Source organism: Perissodus microlepis, chromosome 16, assembly GCF_051167445.1.
Source record: "Perissodus microlepis isolate ML-2025 ecotype Zambia chromosome 16, ASM5116744v1, whole genome shotgun sequence".
NCBI lineage: Eukaryota > Metazoa > Chordata > Actinopteri > Cichliformes > Cichlidae > Perissodus > Perissodus microlepis.
In genome coordinates this window covers 11,298,539-11,319,635 of record NC_140476.1, presented here as the reverse complement: position 1 = coordinate 11,319,635, position 21,097 = coordinate 11,298,539, and the positions used below count along the sequence as shown (strand labels likewise).

Sequence of the window (21,097 nt, the reverse complement as noted above, 5' to 3'; positions counted from 1 at the left end):
ATGGCGAAATTAAAACTACTGTCCTTGATTTGCAGGATTGTGTTATATATGCAATAATTTAACAGAGTAAATGTTATTCTAAAGCTGTGAAATCTATAGGTTTGTTCACATCACATTTAGCTGTGTGTTCAGTGGTTTGTTTTAAAGTTTAGTTTAATTCAGTGACTTCATATTATTATCATTACTTCAACTGGGTACTATATTCCTTAGCAGCCTTATTTGTAAATTAAACCTTCAATAGAGGCTAAAACAATATTTATTTTTATTTGATTTAAGATGGATGTATGACAGGATAAAAGATATTTCATCAGTAAACTGATAAAATGATTTATATTCAGGAGCAGATATTTCAAATCCAAGTGAAGCAGCATTGTTTCTCTGTGTGTGCTATGTCCTTTAACTTTTCCCATACATCACAAGCCTTCAACCCCCCACCACAACAGCTGGCGTCTCAGCAAGTGCCATGACGTTACACTGCCACCCCAGCCTTTCAGTATACGTCAAGTATTGTGGTGTCAGGGGCCCCTAATGGCCTTCAAAGTAAAATGCAGACAGTAGAACGAAATACACATACAACATATGTCCTTCAGCACAAAGATAAATAAAACTTCATCCTGCTGTGGGTGAGTATTACAACATGGAAAACAGTATAAACAAATAGGTATTTCAGAATTATATGTTTATATAGTATGAATTATAGGTTAAACATAGCTATAAGCTTAAATATAATATAAATTTGTCAATGTTATATTACAAAACAGCCGCATAATATGACAAAACAATTGTTTTTGTACCCTTATTTAATAATCCTGTGTGACTCACTTTTCTTTTGCACTTTTGCAGTGCTTTACAGTTTTTGCCAAAGCAGGATTGACACCATAACATCATACTGTTGTCTGCCCCAGTTTCCAGTTTAAAAACAAGAGGACACTAAAAGTCAAAGCTTAAACCAAAACGAACAAATAAAGTATGGCCTTTAACCACAGACTTTATGTTATTTATATATTTAATAAATAAATAAAGTTTCTCATGGTGCTTATGTGGCTTTGTTTAAACACGGGCTCACACTGCATTTTCATTCATAATAGTAACTGAGCCAAATGTAATCCATTATGATCAGATATTTTGGGAGAGAATAAACACCCTTTAAGTGTAAGGAAAGGTTTGGTAAAAGAAAACATAGTGCAGACTGTTGTTTCTAGATAAACCCATTACGTTCATCTCAGCCCCTGCTCTCCATTCGAAGTGATTCATGTTACAGATTTCGGTGAAATAGACGATAAAATACGCTAAACTGCTGAATTCGTCATTCTTTTTTTTCTTTTTTTTTTCTTTTTTAAAGACGCCTGTGGTAGAAATTTTAAAATGACCTGTGATGAACTTGAACGCTGTTTTGATGTATGTTAAGACTCTGTAGGACCCAGCGGAAAACTCCTCCAACCGGAGGGAGACGGAGCAAGAGAGAGTGAGAAAGCTGAGTGGGGAGAAGACGTTCCCAGATTAGTCAGTGGCTTCATGGAGTTATGTGTCTCTGATCCGCCGCCATGGATTGCAATCCGCGATCACTCCTTTTCGTTTTACTTCTTTTGTTGTCCTGCGTTATCCCCGCGTTTCCCGTCTTCTATCCCCCCAATGAAGGTAAGGGAACTCAGGCTGCGGACATGTGTGTTTGTGTGTATGTGCGCACTTGTGTTTATGTATGAATGGTGCGCTACGGCACGTATCGCGGTCAGAGCTGTGCGCTCGTCGAGGGCTTACTGTCTAAATTATAGTCTCAAAAATCAAAGGACTATCCAGAGCGAATCACGGTGACACTGGACATCACCGACAAACTGGATCAGATCGCCAGCAGATAGTAATAATCAGAGAGTAAACTTGAATCCAGATCCGAACAAGCCAGACAAGGTAGCGCGATTTCCGATAATTTGGCTAAGAGGACTTAATAGTTTCCAAATAGAGATGAATAAACTACGTGATGTCGAGACAGCTCCCAAAGAAGCGTGATTATGGGACGAATGGACGTGAAGAAACTCCGATATTTGTGTTTATATGAGATGTGCTTGTCTGTCTGTTTTACCCAAGAATCCATTTGGGGTAGACGCCCCAGTTACCGGGTAACTGTGAGCTTAACTCAGTTTTAAGGCAATAAATAGAATATGAGAATATTCGCATAGTGCGTAAAAACGTGGCTGCTTTTTTAATGGGTTCGACTCGAATAAAGATTAAAGTCTATCGTTGTGATCATGTAAATTGCAGTTTCACGACTTTTTTAAAAGTTGCATTTAAAGCCGATTTCATGATAAATGAGCGACAAAGACGTTGCACTTTATCTCTCTTTAGGTCTTGGTCGCTTTTTAGGCGAATATAAGCTTGTGGCAGTATTTTGAAGCCGGGGCAAAAACAGGCTACGGTAGGCACGTCCACTCTCAGCACAGTCATTTATTCAAACATATGAAACTAAACTACAAACAATAAAGGAAGGGGAAAAAACTTTACACAACAGAGGGAGGTTTGGTTTGAACTTTGTAAATTATTGGTTTACATCCTGACATCTTTAAAACTTTAACATGTTCGGGTCAAAGTGTGTGTATGTGTGTGTGTTAAGCAGGGGCAGTAAATGCAAATGCACTCTGAGGATGAGCTCCAACCCTTAGCACTCCACAAGAGACAGAAAAAATGTAACTGAGTTTATTTTTAATGTCCAGTTCTCTGTGGTTTATGTCACATAAAGTAAGGAATAATGTTTAAAGTTATTCTGGGTAAAAGTCCGAAAGAAAAATGAAAAATGAGTCTGTAAATGTGAATAGAACCTATTAACACGATAGCCATCTAAATGGTGCTTTATGTGAATTATCAGCACACGCCGGCTCAAAGGTCTCAGTTTAGGATTCCCAACAGTTTAAACCTTAATGGCGAGAAAGTAATGGAATCCGTCCGTATATTGTAGATGTTGCAGTTTACACCACAGTAATTGAATGTTCAGAGACAAACCCACCCCGTGTAAACTTCCAGATTAAGGCTGATGTTGTTGGAGAAGTTTGGAAAGTTTTGGACGTTAGTTTGTAGGTCACGCCAAAGGATCTCTTTTATAATCCAACAATTATCAAACTAAAAGTTTCACTTGTCGCGCACTTAATAAATGAATTAATTAATCAGACCAGTCACATTTCAGTGGATTTTCTTCTGACCCTATAAGTTTTGTGATTTCTTTTAAGCCATCAAGCCTAAAATCAATGTTTTCTTAACGAAAAATGTTTGTGGAATGTAAACCATTCATTTAATGCTAAAAAAGAGACTGTCTCCCTTTTTTACGCACAGCATTTGTTGTCTGGGAAATATATCTCCTTAGTTGTTAACGCAATGCAAGAGAGCATACGATTTAATTTATGGTGTTTGACACGAAGGCACGGGTCGGGAAAATGTGCAGTTCTGTGGTGAAGCAAAAAAAACTAGAAAAGAGTCAAAGCCACCCAGGCCTAATGCAAATCCACATATAAGCATTTGATTGAAAAATAAGACTGGTGAAGTTTTAGTTTGGCTCACGATGGTAAAAAATAAGCAAATACACACTGACCCTAAAAAAATACACACAATTCCACTGGTAGGAGTGTGTTAGTATTTTATTTTGCGTTTGGAGGAAAGGGAGAAAGTGAGACGATACAGAACGCGGAGTGAGTGGGGCGGGGGGGATAATTTAAGAGTTTAGGATAAACGTGTAATTTATACGAGTGAATATCAGAGAGAAAAGAAACGATGAGAAGACACACACACACACACACACACACATACACAAACAGATAAACTAACTAAACAGTTTGCATGTTAGCTGGAACAGGAAAAGTGTCAATACAATGAAGAAATCAGGCAATTACGTTCGCCCTCCAGAGTCATAAATCAGCCAGAGAGTGTCAGTATCGAGCTGCCTCGTCTATACAGCACATTGTATAGAAATTCATATAGACTTGTACACCACAAATATGAAGACGACAAAGACGTTTTGAATCACATAAGCGCTGTTTCTCCGGTTCGGGTTAAAAGTTAAACAGATGGAAACACACGACTGTTTTGGTCGACTTTGACAGTCCTCACGATGAAAGAGAACTCATATCGATCCTTCACCGGCATTAATTTCTACAAGTAACAAAGTAGAAAAAACATAGTAATTTACTACAAACCTTAGAATGAGGTCCACACACATTTTTTTTCCCGTGACACAAAAGAAAATCAGAGGTATAATCACAGAGTATATGTGCACTTAAAGGGCTATCTTGGATCTTTCTTAATCTTTATTTAGATCATAAACTTTTGCTTTAAAAATAAAGCAGACAATAAACACGCTGGAAAGCTGTACCAATTTTAAAAATACTGATTTGCATAAACATAATGTGACGAATTCGAAGACACGCTTTTTTCATGATCTTTTACGTTGAACTGTAGGTCACTGTTTACACGACCGAAACATAACGTCACTTTTACTGGCTTTATTTTTTATTTCACGCCAATAAGTTGAAGATGATAAAATCTACCCTGGCGCAGAGATTATAAAACAGTCCACTTGACCGTGGGGGGCTGTTTGTACGTTTAAAACTCGATGGCCATAAAAACATCTTCTGTGACTTCGCTGACGTCTTACTGTAGTTTATATAAGCTATCAGTAAATTAGGAAATGAATCAAGTGCGTTATAACAAGTAAAGAAAAAAAAAAGCATCAGTAGAAAAGAAACCTCAAGTTTAAAAGGATGACGACAAACTTATGATGTTTTCCTCGCGTCTGTACTTCGTTCAATTTTCCGTCTCCGCACCGCACCTCAGCAAGCATTTTTATTTAATTTTACTGTGTGGTTTTCATTATGTCTTAATGATCCCGTAAAACTTTAGGGAAAGTTTAAATAAATACAGAGAAACGCCTCGGTAATAGATTTCAGCAGAGAGGATCCATTTTCACTTCGAGAAGCCTTTGAGGAGACTTTGTGCTGACATTAGCTATCCGATATCGTTTAAATTCCCCATAATTAGAAGAAAAAAATATCTAAAGTTTCGAAAGTCATTAGTTTCTATGATGTGGTGCAGCATGTCCTTCTAGGTGGTGTAATGCTGGTTCGCTGCGGGACGTCCGGAGGCCTCTGGTATTTTTAGTCGGCGTTAGGGAGGCTTGGCCCGGAGAGCCCGGCTCAGCAGTCCCGCTGGGAATGATGTGCGTCTCAGAGCGATGGTACTTTTCAGAGGGGATGGAAATGTGCGCAGACGCAAAATACCCCTCACTCCCGTCCCCATGTATTCTAAATGCCTATATTTATATGTGTATGCTGACCGAAGGGTGTCATCCTCATTTTAACGTTTCATCTTCAGAGTTAGGCGAAAAAAATCCGTATTTAGGGAGGCTACATGTGTAGATATACAGTACGTGGTCATGGTGTGCAGGAATGCTCTATGCCTTTATGTCTGTGTAAATTATATGAGAAAGAAAGAAAGAAACGAAAGAAAGAAAGAGAGAAATGGGAGCAGAGGGGCTGGGCAAGCAGCAGCAACATCAGACAGAGCGACTCTGCTCTTGAATAATTCATAATGGGAGGTGAACACTTCACCCTTTAACACAGACACAAGTCGCTTGCTTTGCCTGCACTGCGGCCTGCCAACCTTCAGATGCATGGAACCAGGCTGCAAAGCATCATCCACTCTGTCAAATAGCAGATATTGATAGATAAGGACATGTGTTCTATGCTATTCTATTATGGAGGAAGCTGATTCTTTGGTCATGCCCCTCTCTTTAGTCTCTGACTGACTGACTCTTCTTTCTCCCCTCTAACATCAGCTGTGAAATATGTGCCTGCAGTGGAGAACTATTTCATGAGATTTTGTATTGTACAGTTATTATTTTCATCTGAGCAGTTACTCATGGTAACACTGGCATCAGAAAAAGTACCCTTTCTTGCTTTGTTTGCTACAGTGTTCAACACATAATATGCCAAACGATATAGGTCACCAGCAAGTGAAAAAAGGATGTCTTCCATTCCTTGGGGCTAGGGTTATGAGTGTGGGCGTTTGATGGTGACCTTAGTTTGCTTTATATATTGATTCACCTGTTTCTACCTCTGTGATGTTTTGCTCCCTCCCAGACAGGCTGGCTGAGTTTGCTATTAATACTCGTAGTTCCCGTTTAGAGGCACTCCCTGTTGGGGCAGGGGCTATATGCTTGGCTGACGCTAGCTTGCTAACTGACTGTGTGTGTGTGTGTGTGTGTGTGAGAGAGAGAGAGAGAGATTGAGCGAGAGAGTAAGAAGACTGTCAGCAAATGTTGATGTGTGCACTTGTGTTTGCTTGAATGCGCATGTGTGAGAAAAACTGCACGTTTTGGTCAGGTTCTACAAAAAATGAATGCATACAGTAGATGTGCGTGTCCATGTCCAATTACATCATATGCTTGCAAACGCTTTCCTTTGGAGGATTTCATGTGTTGGCATCATTTGACTACCTCTCAGTATATAGCGTTTTTTGTGTTTCAGAGTATTTCAGTTCTTCTTGCTTCTTAGTTGAGGATGCGTCCTTTGTGTTTGTTGTGCTTTGCATGTATTTGTGAGTGTACATGCATTTGTGCGCATGTGTGGGTGCTGATTTCTTCAGCCAAGTGCAGCTGGAGGGGGCTTTTTACTCCTGCGATATGAGAGCTGTCTAATTTTCTGCTCTCAAATTCCCTCACTCGGCTCAATTTGAGTGTTGGGCTCGGCTCGTTGAGAAATGTAAATTGGAAGCAATGGCCCTGGATGCTGAGCTGCTATTATCTGACATGAACAGATAGCTTCATTAGACTCTAATATGAATGTGTCCACTGCCACTCAACTGGCTCAGCGGTTTAGCATGACTGCAGCTCAGGTGAACATCTATTGTGTTTTGAGTCCAGAATAATAAATCTAGGTGTTTGTGTCTGCCTTTCTATGCTTCATTTTTAAGGTCCTTTTATGCCACATTGGTTGATGTTTACCTGATAAGTCTGAAACAAAGAATCACTTCCTTCTCCAACTTTTTCTGTAGTACAAAACAACGATCCATTCACAGAGAAGTGAGATCGCTTCTTCTTGCAAATTTAGATCCCGGTGCTTGACAGGGGTAGATTGTGTTTGACTTAAAAGGCTTCCCTGTGAGCCAGCGGTCCATCATGACTTGATACATACTTGATATGTGGACATTCTTGCTTACTGAAGCCTTGCACAGGAGAATGAAGGAAGAATGCATTCTTCATATTCTCACAGTGAATAGAGTTACAGCTGCAGGGCCTCTACTGCACTGCTGCTTCACTTTGCTGTATGTGTCCACTTGCGTTGCTAAGTGTTTGCTACTTGTTTGAGTGTTCAGAGCTGTCGACTGCTTTGCTCTCAACGGGATAAGTAAAAAGAGGCTGAGTCAGTGTTGCTGGAACTGATGAAGTGTATTGCTCTTTTTTTCTTTATAATAAATGGTTGTCTGTCCTTTACTTTTTTACCCATTTCACATAATCCTAAGCTACATTTTCTATTGCGCAGTAACATATTAAAAGTATAATGTCTCCCAATTAAGCCCACTGTAGGTTTATGTGCTTTTTTTCTCCACCATACCATTGCTTGTCAGAAACATTATATTTAAGCATCCTATTTTTCCTCAGTACTGTTTGAAAAACAGGACTAAAAGGGATTAACTGTAAATAATTTACGTCATGAACACCACCAAAATCTTTTTGTGTATTTTATTCTAACTACATAAATTGTTTTTTGAGGTGAGAGCACTCAAAAGCTTTATTAACTATTGTCTGAGCTTTGTGTCGCTAGACAGAATCTATTGCCAAATTGCTCGTGACAGTTTGGTTGCTGAAGTGGGGCATCCTTTGAGCATAAAGCTGCCTTCACATTCCTCACTCCATGTGTCATGACCCATGCTGACAGTTGTATTCAATGACAATTATTCACTCCACAGCCAAGTGTATACACTAAGAATAGAAAATGCTTCAGCTCCTTTTAAGATACTCTGTGTCAGAGTCAATTTGGCCATCACATCTACTATTCGCAAGTGTACTTCTAATTATGTTCTGTGGAGGTAGGCAATGAAAGCGCTTTCACAAGTAATTTGTGACTTCAAAACTGCTGCACAACTGACATAGTTGTTAGTTAAATTCCATAATTTGAATCCTGTTTTGCAAAGCCAAAGCCTGCACTTGCATGATTAAACCACTGAAGCTCCTTGTCTTATTTGTCCTCAGTCATATTTCCTCTATTAGACATGGATCCCCTTCTGCTGCTTGATGTCTGTTTGAAAAGAACGAATTTCTGGCAGGAGACACACTTAAAACTGTTTTTTTCCATTCATTCTGGATTGGATTTATATTTTGATTTCAGTGTGGCCAATTGAATTTCGGACCACCTCTGAAACCGGTGATTGCATTTGAATTTAGATCCAATAGAGTTTTGCTTCACCTGGTTACACTCTATTTTCCATGGATATGTGTGTGGGTCGGTAGAATGGGGGTCAGATGGGTCAAAAGAAAAGTCTTTAAAAAAAGAAAGAAAAAAAAAAGGAAAAAAGACATCTGGTGGCTTTTGAAAAACTGACTGTACTTTAGTTCAGTACCTTTTCAGGATATTTCATTGTTTGCCCAGTGAAGTTTTGATTTGATGCCTTACAAAGCAAGGATACAAAGCCTAGTTTATTCACTTACCTTCAGAACAAGGATGTGTTGGAAAAGTGAGGACAATTTGACCAGTCTTAACTTTCTCCTCTCTTCCAAGAGCCCCTTAAGTGTTAACACTTAGTTTTAGAGTTAAATCGGTTTAGGGACTTGTGGTTGTGTGTATGTGCATATGTCTGTGTGTGCGTGGGGGGCAGCTGAGTAAATAGAGTCATGATCAGTGCTTGAGGTTGGTGAATCCTCCTGTGGGATTAGATAAAGGCTAATTGGGGCTAACAAGGGCTAGACACTCATATGTTTTCTTTGTTTTTCCTCTCTCTCTTCCTCACCACAGTCAACCTGTTAGACTCAAAAGCAAGCCAAGGGGAGTTAGGATGGATTTCCTACCCATCACATGGGGTGAGTATCTTCCATCTCTATATTTACCCACATCATGCCTGAATATGTTTGCATTTAGGAGACAGATCCAATAGCATGAATTGAATGTCAGCATCAACGGTGAAATCAGCTTTTTCAGATTTTTGTGGTTCTCACTATGCCATGTTGAAACAATCATCCAATGAAGATTAACCCACTTTTTTAGGCATTTTGTTCATTTTTTTTATCTAGCAGGTTAAAGTATTCAGAGCTTACCATACAATCATACTGCCTGTATATGTGTTTGTGTTTTTGAATATATGTATGTATAAATAAAGATTAAACATAAAAAAGCATATATTTTGGACTTTTTGTCCAAAAACATCTGCAAAAGAATTCCAGATTTACTTCCAGCCTCCCATTAACAACTCAGATAGCGTTTAACAGGAAATTCCATCAAAAGCTGACTTGTTGCACAATGTGATATTGCCATGTTAGTATTGTTCCTGCAGTATCTTAAATAATGGTGTTAAATGGCCATCACTGACTAGACACACTGTTCTCATGTCATACTTTTGCTACCTTTGTACCAGAAATCATTTATAACATTTGTTAACCTTGCAAATGGGTTTATATTAACCCAAATCGTGTTTTTTGTTTCCTTAACCTCAAGTAGTTTTGGTGATTAAACCAAACAAATTACATCTCAGTTATGCAGGCCTAAACACTGGTCAATGACCCCATGATAACTAGCGGTCACTTGGAAAAAATGTTCATTCCCTGACTGACTGGCGAATGGTTGTGAGATGTAGCTTTGTGTTGTTTTGTGAAATTGATCATGAACAGTGATGCACTGAAAAGGTTCTTGTGATTGCTTTGATCGCTACCACATTGGCGCGGATGCCAGTAATTTCTTTGGAAGATGATGAGTTGTCTGCAAAAAATGCACCAATTGCTTACTGAGAGGTTATGGAATTGTGAACAGTGCAACTTAATCGGAAATGGAGATGGTGTTCTCTGTTTCCAGTTTGTGTTGCACTTTTTTATGTCTGTGGTTACTTAGTGAGTGTTTGTGGACAAGTTTCAAGTTTTGTTGCAAACGATGCGCAGTTGTGTCATACTGCTAGTCACTAAAGCAATCGCAAGGAAGTTTTTAGAGCACTCTTTTTGCGACCGATTTCAATCAGTCAGCAACTGCTTGCCATCCGGTCGGGGAATATATATTTATCCCTAGTGACCTGCAGGTTGACAAAGGGGTCATGTATCAACCTCTAGGCCTGTGTTGCTGAAGCCTACACAAGTCTTGTGTAAAATTAACAGAATGTGACTGAAAACAAGCAAAAACATTAACTTCATCTAAAAATATTAACTCAACTTTGACTTTCATAAACACATCTAGTGATAGTCCTGTGTTTTAATCTATTCGTTTACCACAATGTCAACTCTATGTATTTTCTTCTATTGATAATACTTCTGCCCCACAGGGCTAATGGTGCTAGTGTTTTATGGCCTTATTCTCAGAATAGCACAGCTAGGACATCACAGCAATCTGATAGGTCAGTTCAATCAGTCGCCATGGACCAACATTAATTTATAGTCGTATAAACAACACCCACCCACATGGCAATATCAAGTAAACCTTTGATTTGCTAATCCATAATATGCAACACTTCATTTTGTCTGTCTTTCATTATATTACAGAAACTACTGTAACCTTTTATCAAGCATTTTTCCAAGTTTGTTTTATCCATTAATGCAATTGAAATTAACAGGAGCACAAGGAGGAATCACATTAATATTGTTTTTAGTATTAGTATTATTTCATTGGATGTAAAAAAAAAAAAAAAAGCTCATATATCAGTCTCTGCTTCTAAAATCCTCCAATGGGCTCTCGTTCAGTGTTTATTTCTCCAACTTGTTAGACTTCTGTGCCTCTGAGCAAGCCCACTGTCTCTCTCTCACACACACACACACACTCATTCACACACGCACACACACACTTCCTTCTTTCTCCTTTATTAAGTGTTAGAATTACTCCTTGGCAGTGGCTTAAGGTAATCCAGTCATTTGTTCCATTGAGCTGCCAAACCTTGTTTCTCTCGGCCATATACAGAGCTGGCACCAACAGAGCACTTGGTTTTTTCATGAGGTTCAACCACAATGAAAAAATTACCCAAAGGAAAAACTTCAGGTCCTTAAAATGTATTTAGTCGAAAGACAATTGCAACCTACACAACAACTGCATGACCAGCTGACAGGCCAGATTGATGTTGTGTTGATAGACATTATTCACATGTGAGCAGCTAGGGAAATACTCATTGATACGGCTATTTGATCCAGCGCTGGACACCAGACTTTTTGACAGAGGTTAGGCAATTTGTGCAACCATGTCTGTTTTACTTCAAGTTTTTTGCTTTGACCAAGTTCAGATGAAGAGCGTGTGGTTATATAATTCATAAAAATGCTGCAGGAATGTGAGTCAATGTCATTGTTAAATGAGAATAACTCCAGAGAGATAGAGAAGGGAATGGGGGGAGGATCAAAAAGAAGGAGACTGATAGAGGCAAAAGGGATGAAGAGAGAGGGGTGGGGAGAGGGAGACGGAAGCAGGGAGAGGAAAGGACAGGAAGGAATGAGGGAGAGAGAGTCACACACAGAGATATTGCTGATGATCAAGTCCTCAAGGTGAATCATCTGTAATTACTCACGTCATCCACTGACTGCGCTCCGATAAGCAGAGTGCCCTGAGAGACTCCTGCTCACAAATGATTTCTCATAATGTGGCAGTGGCACTGAGCCCTCACTCCCTCCCTTTCTCACGCACACACACATACACAGACAAACACTCATTCACATTGATGGAGAGGCCGTGGCTATTGGCCTACCGAGACACAACTTGCTCCGGTCAGAACAAATTAAGAGCTTAGCCTCCCCAGGATGTTCACTCCAGAGCCACCGACTGGACTGATGAGTGCATGAGTGTGTGTGCGTGTGTGTCTGTGTGCGTATGATCCAGATATACAGTTATCTGTCTTGGAAGCTGGCTGATTGCTTAGCAGTGTCCAGGGGGCTTAGCCCATCACTAAAGTGTGTTAAAGATTACATTCTTGCATGCTTTGAAAGCATTCTTCAGCAACAAACCAACACCCTAGACACTGGCTGTGCATACAAAATAGAATTAATGGATAATTACAAACTAAAGTCCATTCTTCATAAGAAGGGAGAATACAATGTCCTTTCTGGTTGTACTTGGAACTTAGATTCATTGTTTTTCAAATAAATAAAGTCGCTGCAGCATTTAGACCCAAAGTGTTTACCACAAGTTATAGCCTAACTCTAGTTTGATTTTTTTCTGATTAAATACCAAGTTTATGTCAGTTATTTGCTACATGCTAATCAGCAAAAATAAAAAAGTTTAAAAGTATTTATACAGTAAAAACATTGCCTTGTAATTGTTTTTACATGGGTTCAACAGTCTACATTACTGTGTACTTTAGTAAAAGTGCAGTAACATTTGTATTGTTGATGATAAAGAAGCTTGACATCTGTAGAATAAAAAGCTAGTGCTCACAGTATGTGAACTTTGCTTATAGTGTCTGGACTCGCACAAAAATTGAACCAAAACACATTCACACCTCACATTCCAATTCTCAGGTCTGGAATGAGAGGGTGAGGTGACAGGCAAATAATAGCAGGGCTGATTATGCTTTGGGATCAGGCCCACCAGTCAGCCTACTCTTTCTCTCTCTCTATCTGTCTTCTTTCGTTTTGACAACTGCTGTTTCAGCTTCTTTAATCATCCAAGTGCTTAAAAGCCCCCGCGAACTGCGTCTACTTCATGTGCAAAATCAGCCTGACCAGATAAACTGCTTTAAAGAGAGAAAGAGAGCGAACCTATCCTTAAACAAGGATTAGGTTGGTAATGCAAGAGACCAGAGGTAAGGAGGAAGGGGGAGGGTAAAATAAGTTATTGTTACTTTCGTGTTCCTGAGATAAGTTGGCACAAATCCTGAGGAGTTTATGTTATTACATCCTATTAAAAGTTGTATGCATTATACAACTGTACTGATAAGCACAGTCAGATTTTCCACTAAACCTCCCTAAACTATGAAAATCTTAGACCTCAGTGTTACAAAGAAGCATTAGTAACAAGTAAACCTATATTTTACCAGTGCAGTGAAGATCATGACATTTTTGAGACAAGCGTGTCTTAAAAAATGAAAAAAGTAAAGAAAAAGAACATTAAGAACTTTGAGAATTACAGTACTCGCATTTTTCTTTCTTGAGTACTGTTTAAATATAAATGAACAGCATTTGTGATTCCAGCATCCCCAAACAATTGCCATCAGCTAGTCTGTCCTTGAACAAAACACAAACAATGATTAGTCAGGCAAAGCTCAGGGTTGCACATAAACAAGAGATGGGATGAATACAAGGAGGGATCACATAAACATTCAGGTTTTCCTTTGGCCGGACAGAGTGGTGAAATATCCTCTATTTGATATGTTGCAGTTGTTGAGCCTGTAACCCCAAAGACCTCTGTGCTCTAAGCTTCTCGTCCAGCATTTGTTGCACACTCCGGCTTTTAGGATCACCCTCTCCAGCTGTAGAGATTTAACAGAACGTTGTAATTATAATTGTTTTTTTTTCTTCTGTTCAGTAATCTGATACCCCAAAATCACAAATAGCCAATTTTGGCAGATGAGTAAATAAAGAGCTTATTTTAAAAGTAAAAACCAAAATGTCAACCATTCTGGTTTTGATTTTAACAGCAAGTAATTGTTTTTCTCTCCCAAATGAAGTTGAAATAATTATCAAAATCTTTAAATAAAAAATATATTTTACATAACTTGATTAAACTGAATTCTACACTATGTTATAAATTATCTAAACTATAACATAACGAAACATTTGTTACGTTAAGCTCTTGTTGAGCAAGTTAGACTTGTGATAAGAGCATGATTGAGCTTGTTTTCTTACACTTAACAAGACTTGCTTTTAATGTATTGCTGCCCTTTACAAGTCCATATACTGGCCCATTAACTACCATTGACCTGAGTGTCTTTGAAGTGGATAAACTGGTGTGCTGACTCTGTGACTCAGAGATGTGCCTGTTGCTCTAGGTATGTCCAGAGCAGATCAAGTTACCACACTTCATTTTACTGTCCCTTTAGCTACTTCACCTACAGCACAGATCAGAGAAACCAGGGGCAAGATTACACTGAACTTTGTCCCAGCTGTGACCATCAGGGGTCAGGGTCAAAGGTCACGTGGACTGCTGTAGGGTCCTAGTGTTGTTATATATCAATTAGAGGGCAGGGGGATGGGAGTTACACCCTCAACCCCTTGAAGAGAAACAAGGGAATAGCTGCTGACTAGATCTTTTTTATCCTGACTGACATTCAGCGTTTCTTGTGTAGGTGGAAGAGCTTTCATGTATTGCAATGAGTGAGTAATAGCAATATTAGTGGAAATGTTGGGTCTAGAAACTCATGGGTACTGTGGTACACCTCCACTGAACCACACATAATGTAACAATCAACTAAATACGGATAATGATGTTAACATATTCTCTATTTCTTCTTATTTCTTTTTTACTTCTGGTCTAAAGGACAGAGAGTTGTAACTTAGAAATAAAGTGAAGTGATTCAAGGTTAGACAAGTTAACTCCTATGATGTAATGATTAGGGACAATGATGGGGAGACATTTATATCCCTCTCATTTACTTTGGCAGAAAGTTGCTGAAGCTGAGTCATATTCTCATATAGCGTACTTAATGCACACATGCGCAGGCACATACAGACATATACTGGATTTGATTTGAAAACCTTTCTGTGTTTGTGTTTGGCAAGCTTCTCAATAAGACAGCTTACAGACTGCCATCAGTCATAGTTGCTTTAGATTAAACGCAGTTTGGAGCATACTGGATGAGTATATAAAAGGAATGACACAAAGCTAGTAGCTCACACTGAGATCTGCACTATTGAGAATAAACAGGATTCACACAAAGGCTGTCTCACTCCAAACTCATTACACAAAGAACTGATGGTTGAACAGGGCAGTCTGTTACCTTATTGTAAAGTACAGTAGGTAGTACCCCTACCTGAAGGGGTACTCTATGAGCCTAACTTGAAGAAGAAGTACAATGTCTCACTGGACTTGTCACCTGTTAAAAAAAAAAAAAAGGAAAATGGAGGAGAAGGCTGTTTGCAGAATGGTAGAAGTTCATAAACTGCTATATTTCATTCCTGTTAAGTTCAATTTTATTTATAATAATGCCAAACCACAACAACAGTCACCCCAAGGGACTTTATATTGTAGGGTAAAGACCCTCCATTAATAGAAAGGAAACCCCAACAATTAGACGACCCCCTATGAGCAAGAAGTTGACGACAATGGGAAGGCAAAACTCCCTTTTAACAGGAACCTCTGGCAGAACCAGACTCAGGGAGGCACTGCCATCTGCTGCGACCTGTTAGGGGCAATGGGAGGGAGGACAAAAGACTCACTGAGAAAGAAATCCAGAGATTAATAGTAACCAATCTGGTATATTAAGTGGTGATAAAGACATAGTGAGTGAAAATAGGTGAGTAAAGAACAAACACTAGGCCTATTGCAGCGTAACATAGAACATTCAGGGTCACCTGATACAGCCTGAACTATAACCTTTATCCACAGTATGATCCTTTGTTAATCCTAAAAAATGTATAAAAAGTGAATAAACAGCAACTGAAAAAATGTTTTACATGACAAAACTATAGTTTTTCATCCAATTTTTGGAAAATAACTGTTCTTCCACTGTAATATCGAATGATATATGCTGTATTATGGGATTGATATGCTACAATTTACTATGCAGTATGGTTCTATCCTCAGCTTTAATCTTTTTTGTTGCTGTTCTTAGCACCTTCACTGGCACAAGTCACCCAATTTCATGTATTTTTAGACAGAACGCAAACATCTGTCACTTCTCTTTAAAGCAGGTCACCACAAAAAAAAAGTTAAATTACTGGTTGAACTCTCCTGGCAGAAACACATTGCTTTAACCATGACAAAAAGCACACATCTATATAAAGGACAAGCATAATAGGATATATTATTATTCTTATGTCCACGGAAGTCTATTATCTTGTAAAATTTAATCAAAGTGGCAGTCCTTGCCTTCACTTTCCTTTTTGTTATGTCAAAGTCTTTCAACATAGCTTTTTGCATGTCATCACATCATTTTTATGCTTCTGTTTAAAGTCGTGCTCTTACACCTTTGAGTAAAGCAAGGTGAAATGTTAAGTTTAGCTTTACCTCTCTATATTTAGTCCCACTCACTCCTGCAGACATTTCCCTGTTATTGTTAGACCTCCAAAGAGCTAGGACTACTGGCTGATGAATGACGTGATACCAAAGAGGGTGATGAGGGAGACTAAACACCAAAGAAGTATCGGCCCTCAGTTTTCATTTCACTTTATCTCCTGCTTTCTTCTTTTTCCTTTTTTTTTTAGCGCTTTCCTTTATTTCCTCTTGTTTTCTCTCCCCTGTCCTCCTCATTCTCTCGCTCTCTCAGGGGTGTTTCATTAACTTTGCCGTGAGATGAAAAGTGAGTGGCTATCCCTCAGCCTGAGAGCCTCTTGAACATCAGACATTCATACATATGCTTTACACCCGCACACCCCCACACACAGGCAGACAAAAACATGTAACAGAGAACCAACTCCTTCTTAGCTCGTCATTAATTTCTGAGTTCAGCTGAAGGCACCTGCTGTGTTTGCCTGCTATGAGACTTTAAACACTTCATGTGAGCTTTATGTGAGTGCGTGTGTGGGTTTATGTTACCATTAATGCTTGTGGGTGAAAGGAGCAATAATTTAGGTTCCAGTTACCACGAAATTCTTTCTCTGTATATCTCTCTGTCTCTGAAGAAAGTGCTGCTCATTTAGACACACATGCATTCTGGATTTCACCATGAGAAAATATACACAAAAGCATCCATTTACGCATTTACGCCCATTTGTTCTAATGACTGCCATTTCAGCCACTATGAGCCCGCTATTTCAGGTGTTTGTCCATTCATCATCACTCCGATTCAGCGTTGATTTGCCGGGACAGCAAAGCCAAAGCACATGATCAATGAGTCTACCCGCTGTGTTGAATTCAAAAGGAATGACCCCACTTTCTTTTTCTCCTCTCCTCTCTCTTTGCTTTCTCCCAGTGGAGGGAAAATGTAAGATAGACACAAACGTTCCTGGTATACACTCTCATCTGTCTATACGTCGTAGCTCCTTTTGTTTCATAGTGGATTCAGCACGTTTCCTTTAGTAGAAGTAGTACTGTGATGCAAATAACCAAGACTGCAGCTTGAAAGTCCTCACTTTTAGAGAAAAACATTTTAGTATAAGGGTGGAAAAAAGAAACACTATGAGATTTTGTTAATATTTAAAAGTAATTAAGGTGCCTCACACAAATTTAAAAAAGATTGAAGATCACGTTTTCTAGCTTTTTTTCTTGACGATATTTTCAGAGCCTTCTAATGTAGAAAATTTGGCTAAGCCAGCAAGTTTGCTTTTAATTAATTTCAACAATTTACAAGAGATCTGGTAGTGTGATTTTTCACCCTTAAGTGTTTATTAGATGCTTAGTATTCAGCAAGAATGTTTCTGGATCTAAATAATTCATCCCTAAATGCTTACAGGGTGGAGATAACTTTATTTTTTCTCTGCTATCTTCCCCTCCTTTCCTCTTATTCCTCCTTCTTTGACTGCAAATTCTCACTTTCCTCATTTGTTCTGTCTTTAACTCACCCCATTCCCTTTACTCCCTTTGCTTCTCTTTTGACCCCAAACTTCCCAATCCCCTTGCTTTCCTTTTTTAAATCTAATATATTTTCACTTGATCCTTTTCATTACTCATAAAAAAATCTGTCTTTCCTGTATCTATGCTTCTTCTACTTTTCCTTCTGTTGCATCCATTCCTTGTTATCTATCGCTCTCAATCTTTAAATCTACCTTCTCCCCTTTTTTCTGTATTTGGTCTCGCTTGTCTATTACTCTTCCTTGTCTTCCTCTGTTTCTCCCTTCGACCTTTCCTTGTCTCTATTTTTTCCAGTGGGAGGAGATCAGTGGGGTGGATGAGCACTACACTCCCATCAGGACCTTTCAGGTCTGCAATGTGATGGACTACAGCCAGAACAACTGGCTTCGGACCAACTGGATCCCTCGCCAATCTGCTCAGAAGATCTATGTGGAGCTGAAGTTCACTCTGAGGGACTGCAACTCAATCCCGTTGGTACTGGGCACCTGCAAGGAGACATTCAACCTCCTCTACCTAGAGGCAGATGATGACCAGGGCAGCCACTTCCAAGAGCATCAGTTCTCCAAGATTGATACCATTGCTGCTGATGAGAGTTTTACTCAAACTGACCTTGGAGATCGCATTCTCAAGCTCAATACTGAGGTACGCGAGGTGGGTCCCATGACCAAGAAGGGTTTCTACCTCGCATTCCAGGACGTGGGCGCCTGTGTAGCTTTAGTGTCAGTAAGGGTTTACTTCAAGAAGTGCCCACACACTGTGAGGAATCTTGCCTCTTTCCCTGATACTGTGCCCATGGACTCCCAGTCACTGGTGGAAGTCAAAGGCTCATGCGTCAATCACTCCAAAGAGGAAGAGCCTCCTCGAATGTACTGTAGCACAGAAGGGGAGTGGCTTGTGCCTATTGGGAAGTGTCTGTGTAACCCAGGATATGAGGAGAGAAGCAGCACCTGCCAAAGTAAGAAACATATTTTTTTTGCAACTATTTCTCAACAGTACTCTCACACATGCCTTGCCATGCATTGATTCTGCATGTATAAATGCACGTGTCACTTCTCTTCTGCACATATCCCTTATTTGAACCTTTGGCCTAAACAAGCAGATTTTTTTAAAGCTGTAAAAGTAAACAATGTGATATCAGGACTCTCACGCTTCATATCTGTCAGTCCAGAAGGTTTAATGTCAAATACACTCTCTGTGTGCATGTGTGTATATATTTGTGTGTGTATGCATTGTTTATGTGAGCTCTTCAAACTAACCCCAAATTCCCAGGGTGCTAGGTGATTGGTTGGTAGTTATACGTGCATATTCCATACATGTGAGTAGAGTGTTGTCCAGGTCCATTGTGCAGCATATAGAGGTTCAATAGTAATTTTCTCTGTGACACATCATTAGCTATGGGAAGATTTTAAGCAGAGCAGAAAGATGGGACTGATAACACAGAAGAAAGGAGTGGGCTGGAGTGGATGGTGAATGATGGGATAGCTGCGGTGATGGTTGTGGGTGTTGGTGAAGGTAGCAATGAGTAGTCATTTGATGTGGTTTCAAAAGTATGCAAATCTGCATGCCTAAAATTGCCTTTCATGTCCTGACCAACAGGACTGGTCTTCCGTACTATCGTCACACATGTTATGCAGGGGACTATTTTTTGTTGCTGCTGGATGGTTTTTAAAGTGAGCTTGTCAGAATGATTGCAGTGATACTTTGGCTGCTAGAGTTAAAGAGCTGTGCTTGGCCAGTGGGGTGACACCTTTCTCTGCAACACATCTCTACATGAGAGTTTAAAGCAGCGGTCCCCAACCTTTTTTGCGCCACGGACCGGTTTATGCCCGACAATATTTTCACGGACCGGCCTTTAAGGTGTCGCGGATAAATACAACAAAATAAAACTAGTACCGGTACCGAAAAAAAGAAGATTTATTCATAACACACGTGAAAAGACCCAGGAAAACCGAGTTAACGATAAAAACGATAACAAAATAACACTGAAAACCCCGAAAACCATACATTTCACACCTGAGCCTCAACTCTCGCGGCCCGGTACCAAACGACTCACGGACCGTAGGGCTGCCACGATTAGTCGACTAGTCACGATTACGTCGACTATCAAAATCGTCGATGACTAATTTAATAGTCGACGCGTCGTTTGAAGCTTTGTAAGATCACAAAAGACGTAGGAATAAGTAGTAGGATTTAAGAGTGTAATAACGGACTGACACAGAAGATGGCAGCACTGCATGTACAAGGATGCCAGCTGCCGTTAAACCCCGAAGAAGAAGAAGCTGTGTCCCAGAATTCATAGCGCAGCCCAGCTCAGTTTACAACAATGGCGGCAGCTAGTTAGTTTTAATATTACTCTTATTATGCTTTCTGGGTCACAAAATAAACGTTTAACATATTTTCAGGCGAGAATGTAGCTGTGTAAACCTCAAATATCTGCTCAGTTGATCAAGACACCACATATTTTCAAAAGCGCTCCGACGTTTTCGGAGACGTCTGTTACCCACTAGCTCGATAGCTAGCCGGGGGCAAGGCTCACTAGAGCCCGTGAGAACACCGGACTCCCGGCAAATCGTTTTCAAACCCACCGCTGTCTTTCACTACTCAGGTTAAACATATATAAGTCACTAAGATAACTTAAAAATGTTATTGTTTGGCTTTTTTTTTAGTATTTTATTTGTTCCTGAGTAAATCGGTTTGGCTGAGATTAAAGTTATAGTTTTTACACAGCTGAATAACCGTCAAGCAGACAACTGACTATCAGAAGTGTGAGATGCTCGAGAATATACTCCGGTGTCCTGTTATATTTTAGATAGCAAGGAGTTTATTAAACTTCACCGAAACAATCTGCAAATTTTATTAAAATTTAATAAACTATCATCTTTTCTTTATTTTTAGTTAGCACATACTTTAAACACTTAAAGCTGTAAGCTAATGATAGTTACATAAGAGCAGATGCTGCTGGTGCAAAAAGCTGTATGTTTTATGTCCAATGGATGCATGATCTGATTAGTCGACTAATCGCAAAAATAATCGCTGACTAGTCGACTATCAAAATAATCGTTTGTGGCAGCCCTAACGGACTGGTACCGGTCCGAGGCCCGGGGGTTGGGGACCGCTGGTTTAAAGTATAGTAGACAACATGTAAAATGCCTCTGATTGTTGGTGTTCCTCCTCACATCATTTTGCCTGAACAACTTTGTCAAAAGAAGTAAAGTTATCCATTTTGGGATAAAAAGGGATTAGCATAAAAAAAATGAAAATAACAAAGTCTTCAATATCCATGG

General features: G+C 39.5%; 1 protein-coding gene across 3 annotated transcripts in view; it reads left to right on the top strand.

Annotated features, from left to right (window-relative positions):
- The first annotated feature begins 1,447 nt into the window (after positions 1–1,447).
- epha3 (eph receptor A3) overlaps positions 1,448–21,097 on the top strand; it is a 93,231-nt gene continuing 73,581 nt past the window's right edge. For all 3 annotated transcript variants that reach the window (XM_084908613.1, XM_084908612.1, XM_084908614.1), the window contains exons 1-3: positions 1,448–1,638; positions 8,988–9,052; positions 18,108–18,768. In XM_084908613.1, coding sequence (XP_084764739.1) covers positions 1,545–1,638; positions 8,988–9,052; positions 18,108–18,768 — 820 coding nt within the window. In that variant the 5' untranslated portion in view covers positions 1,448–1,544. The remainder of the gene's footprint in view (positions 1,639–8,987; positions 9,053–18,107; positions 18,769–21,097) is intronic.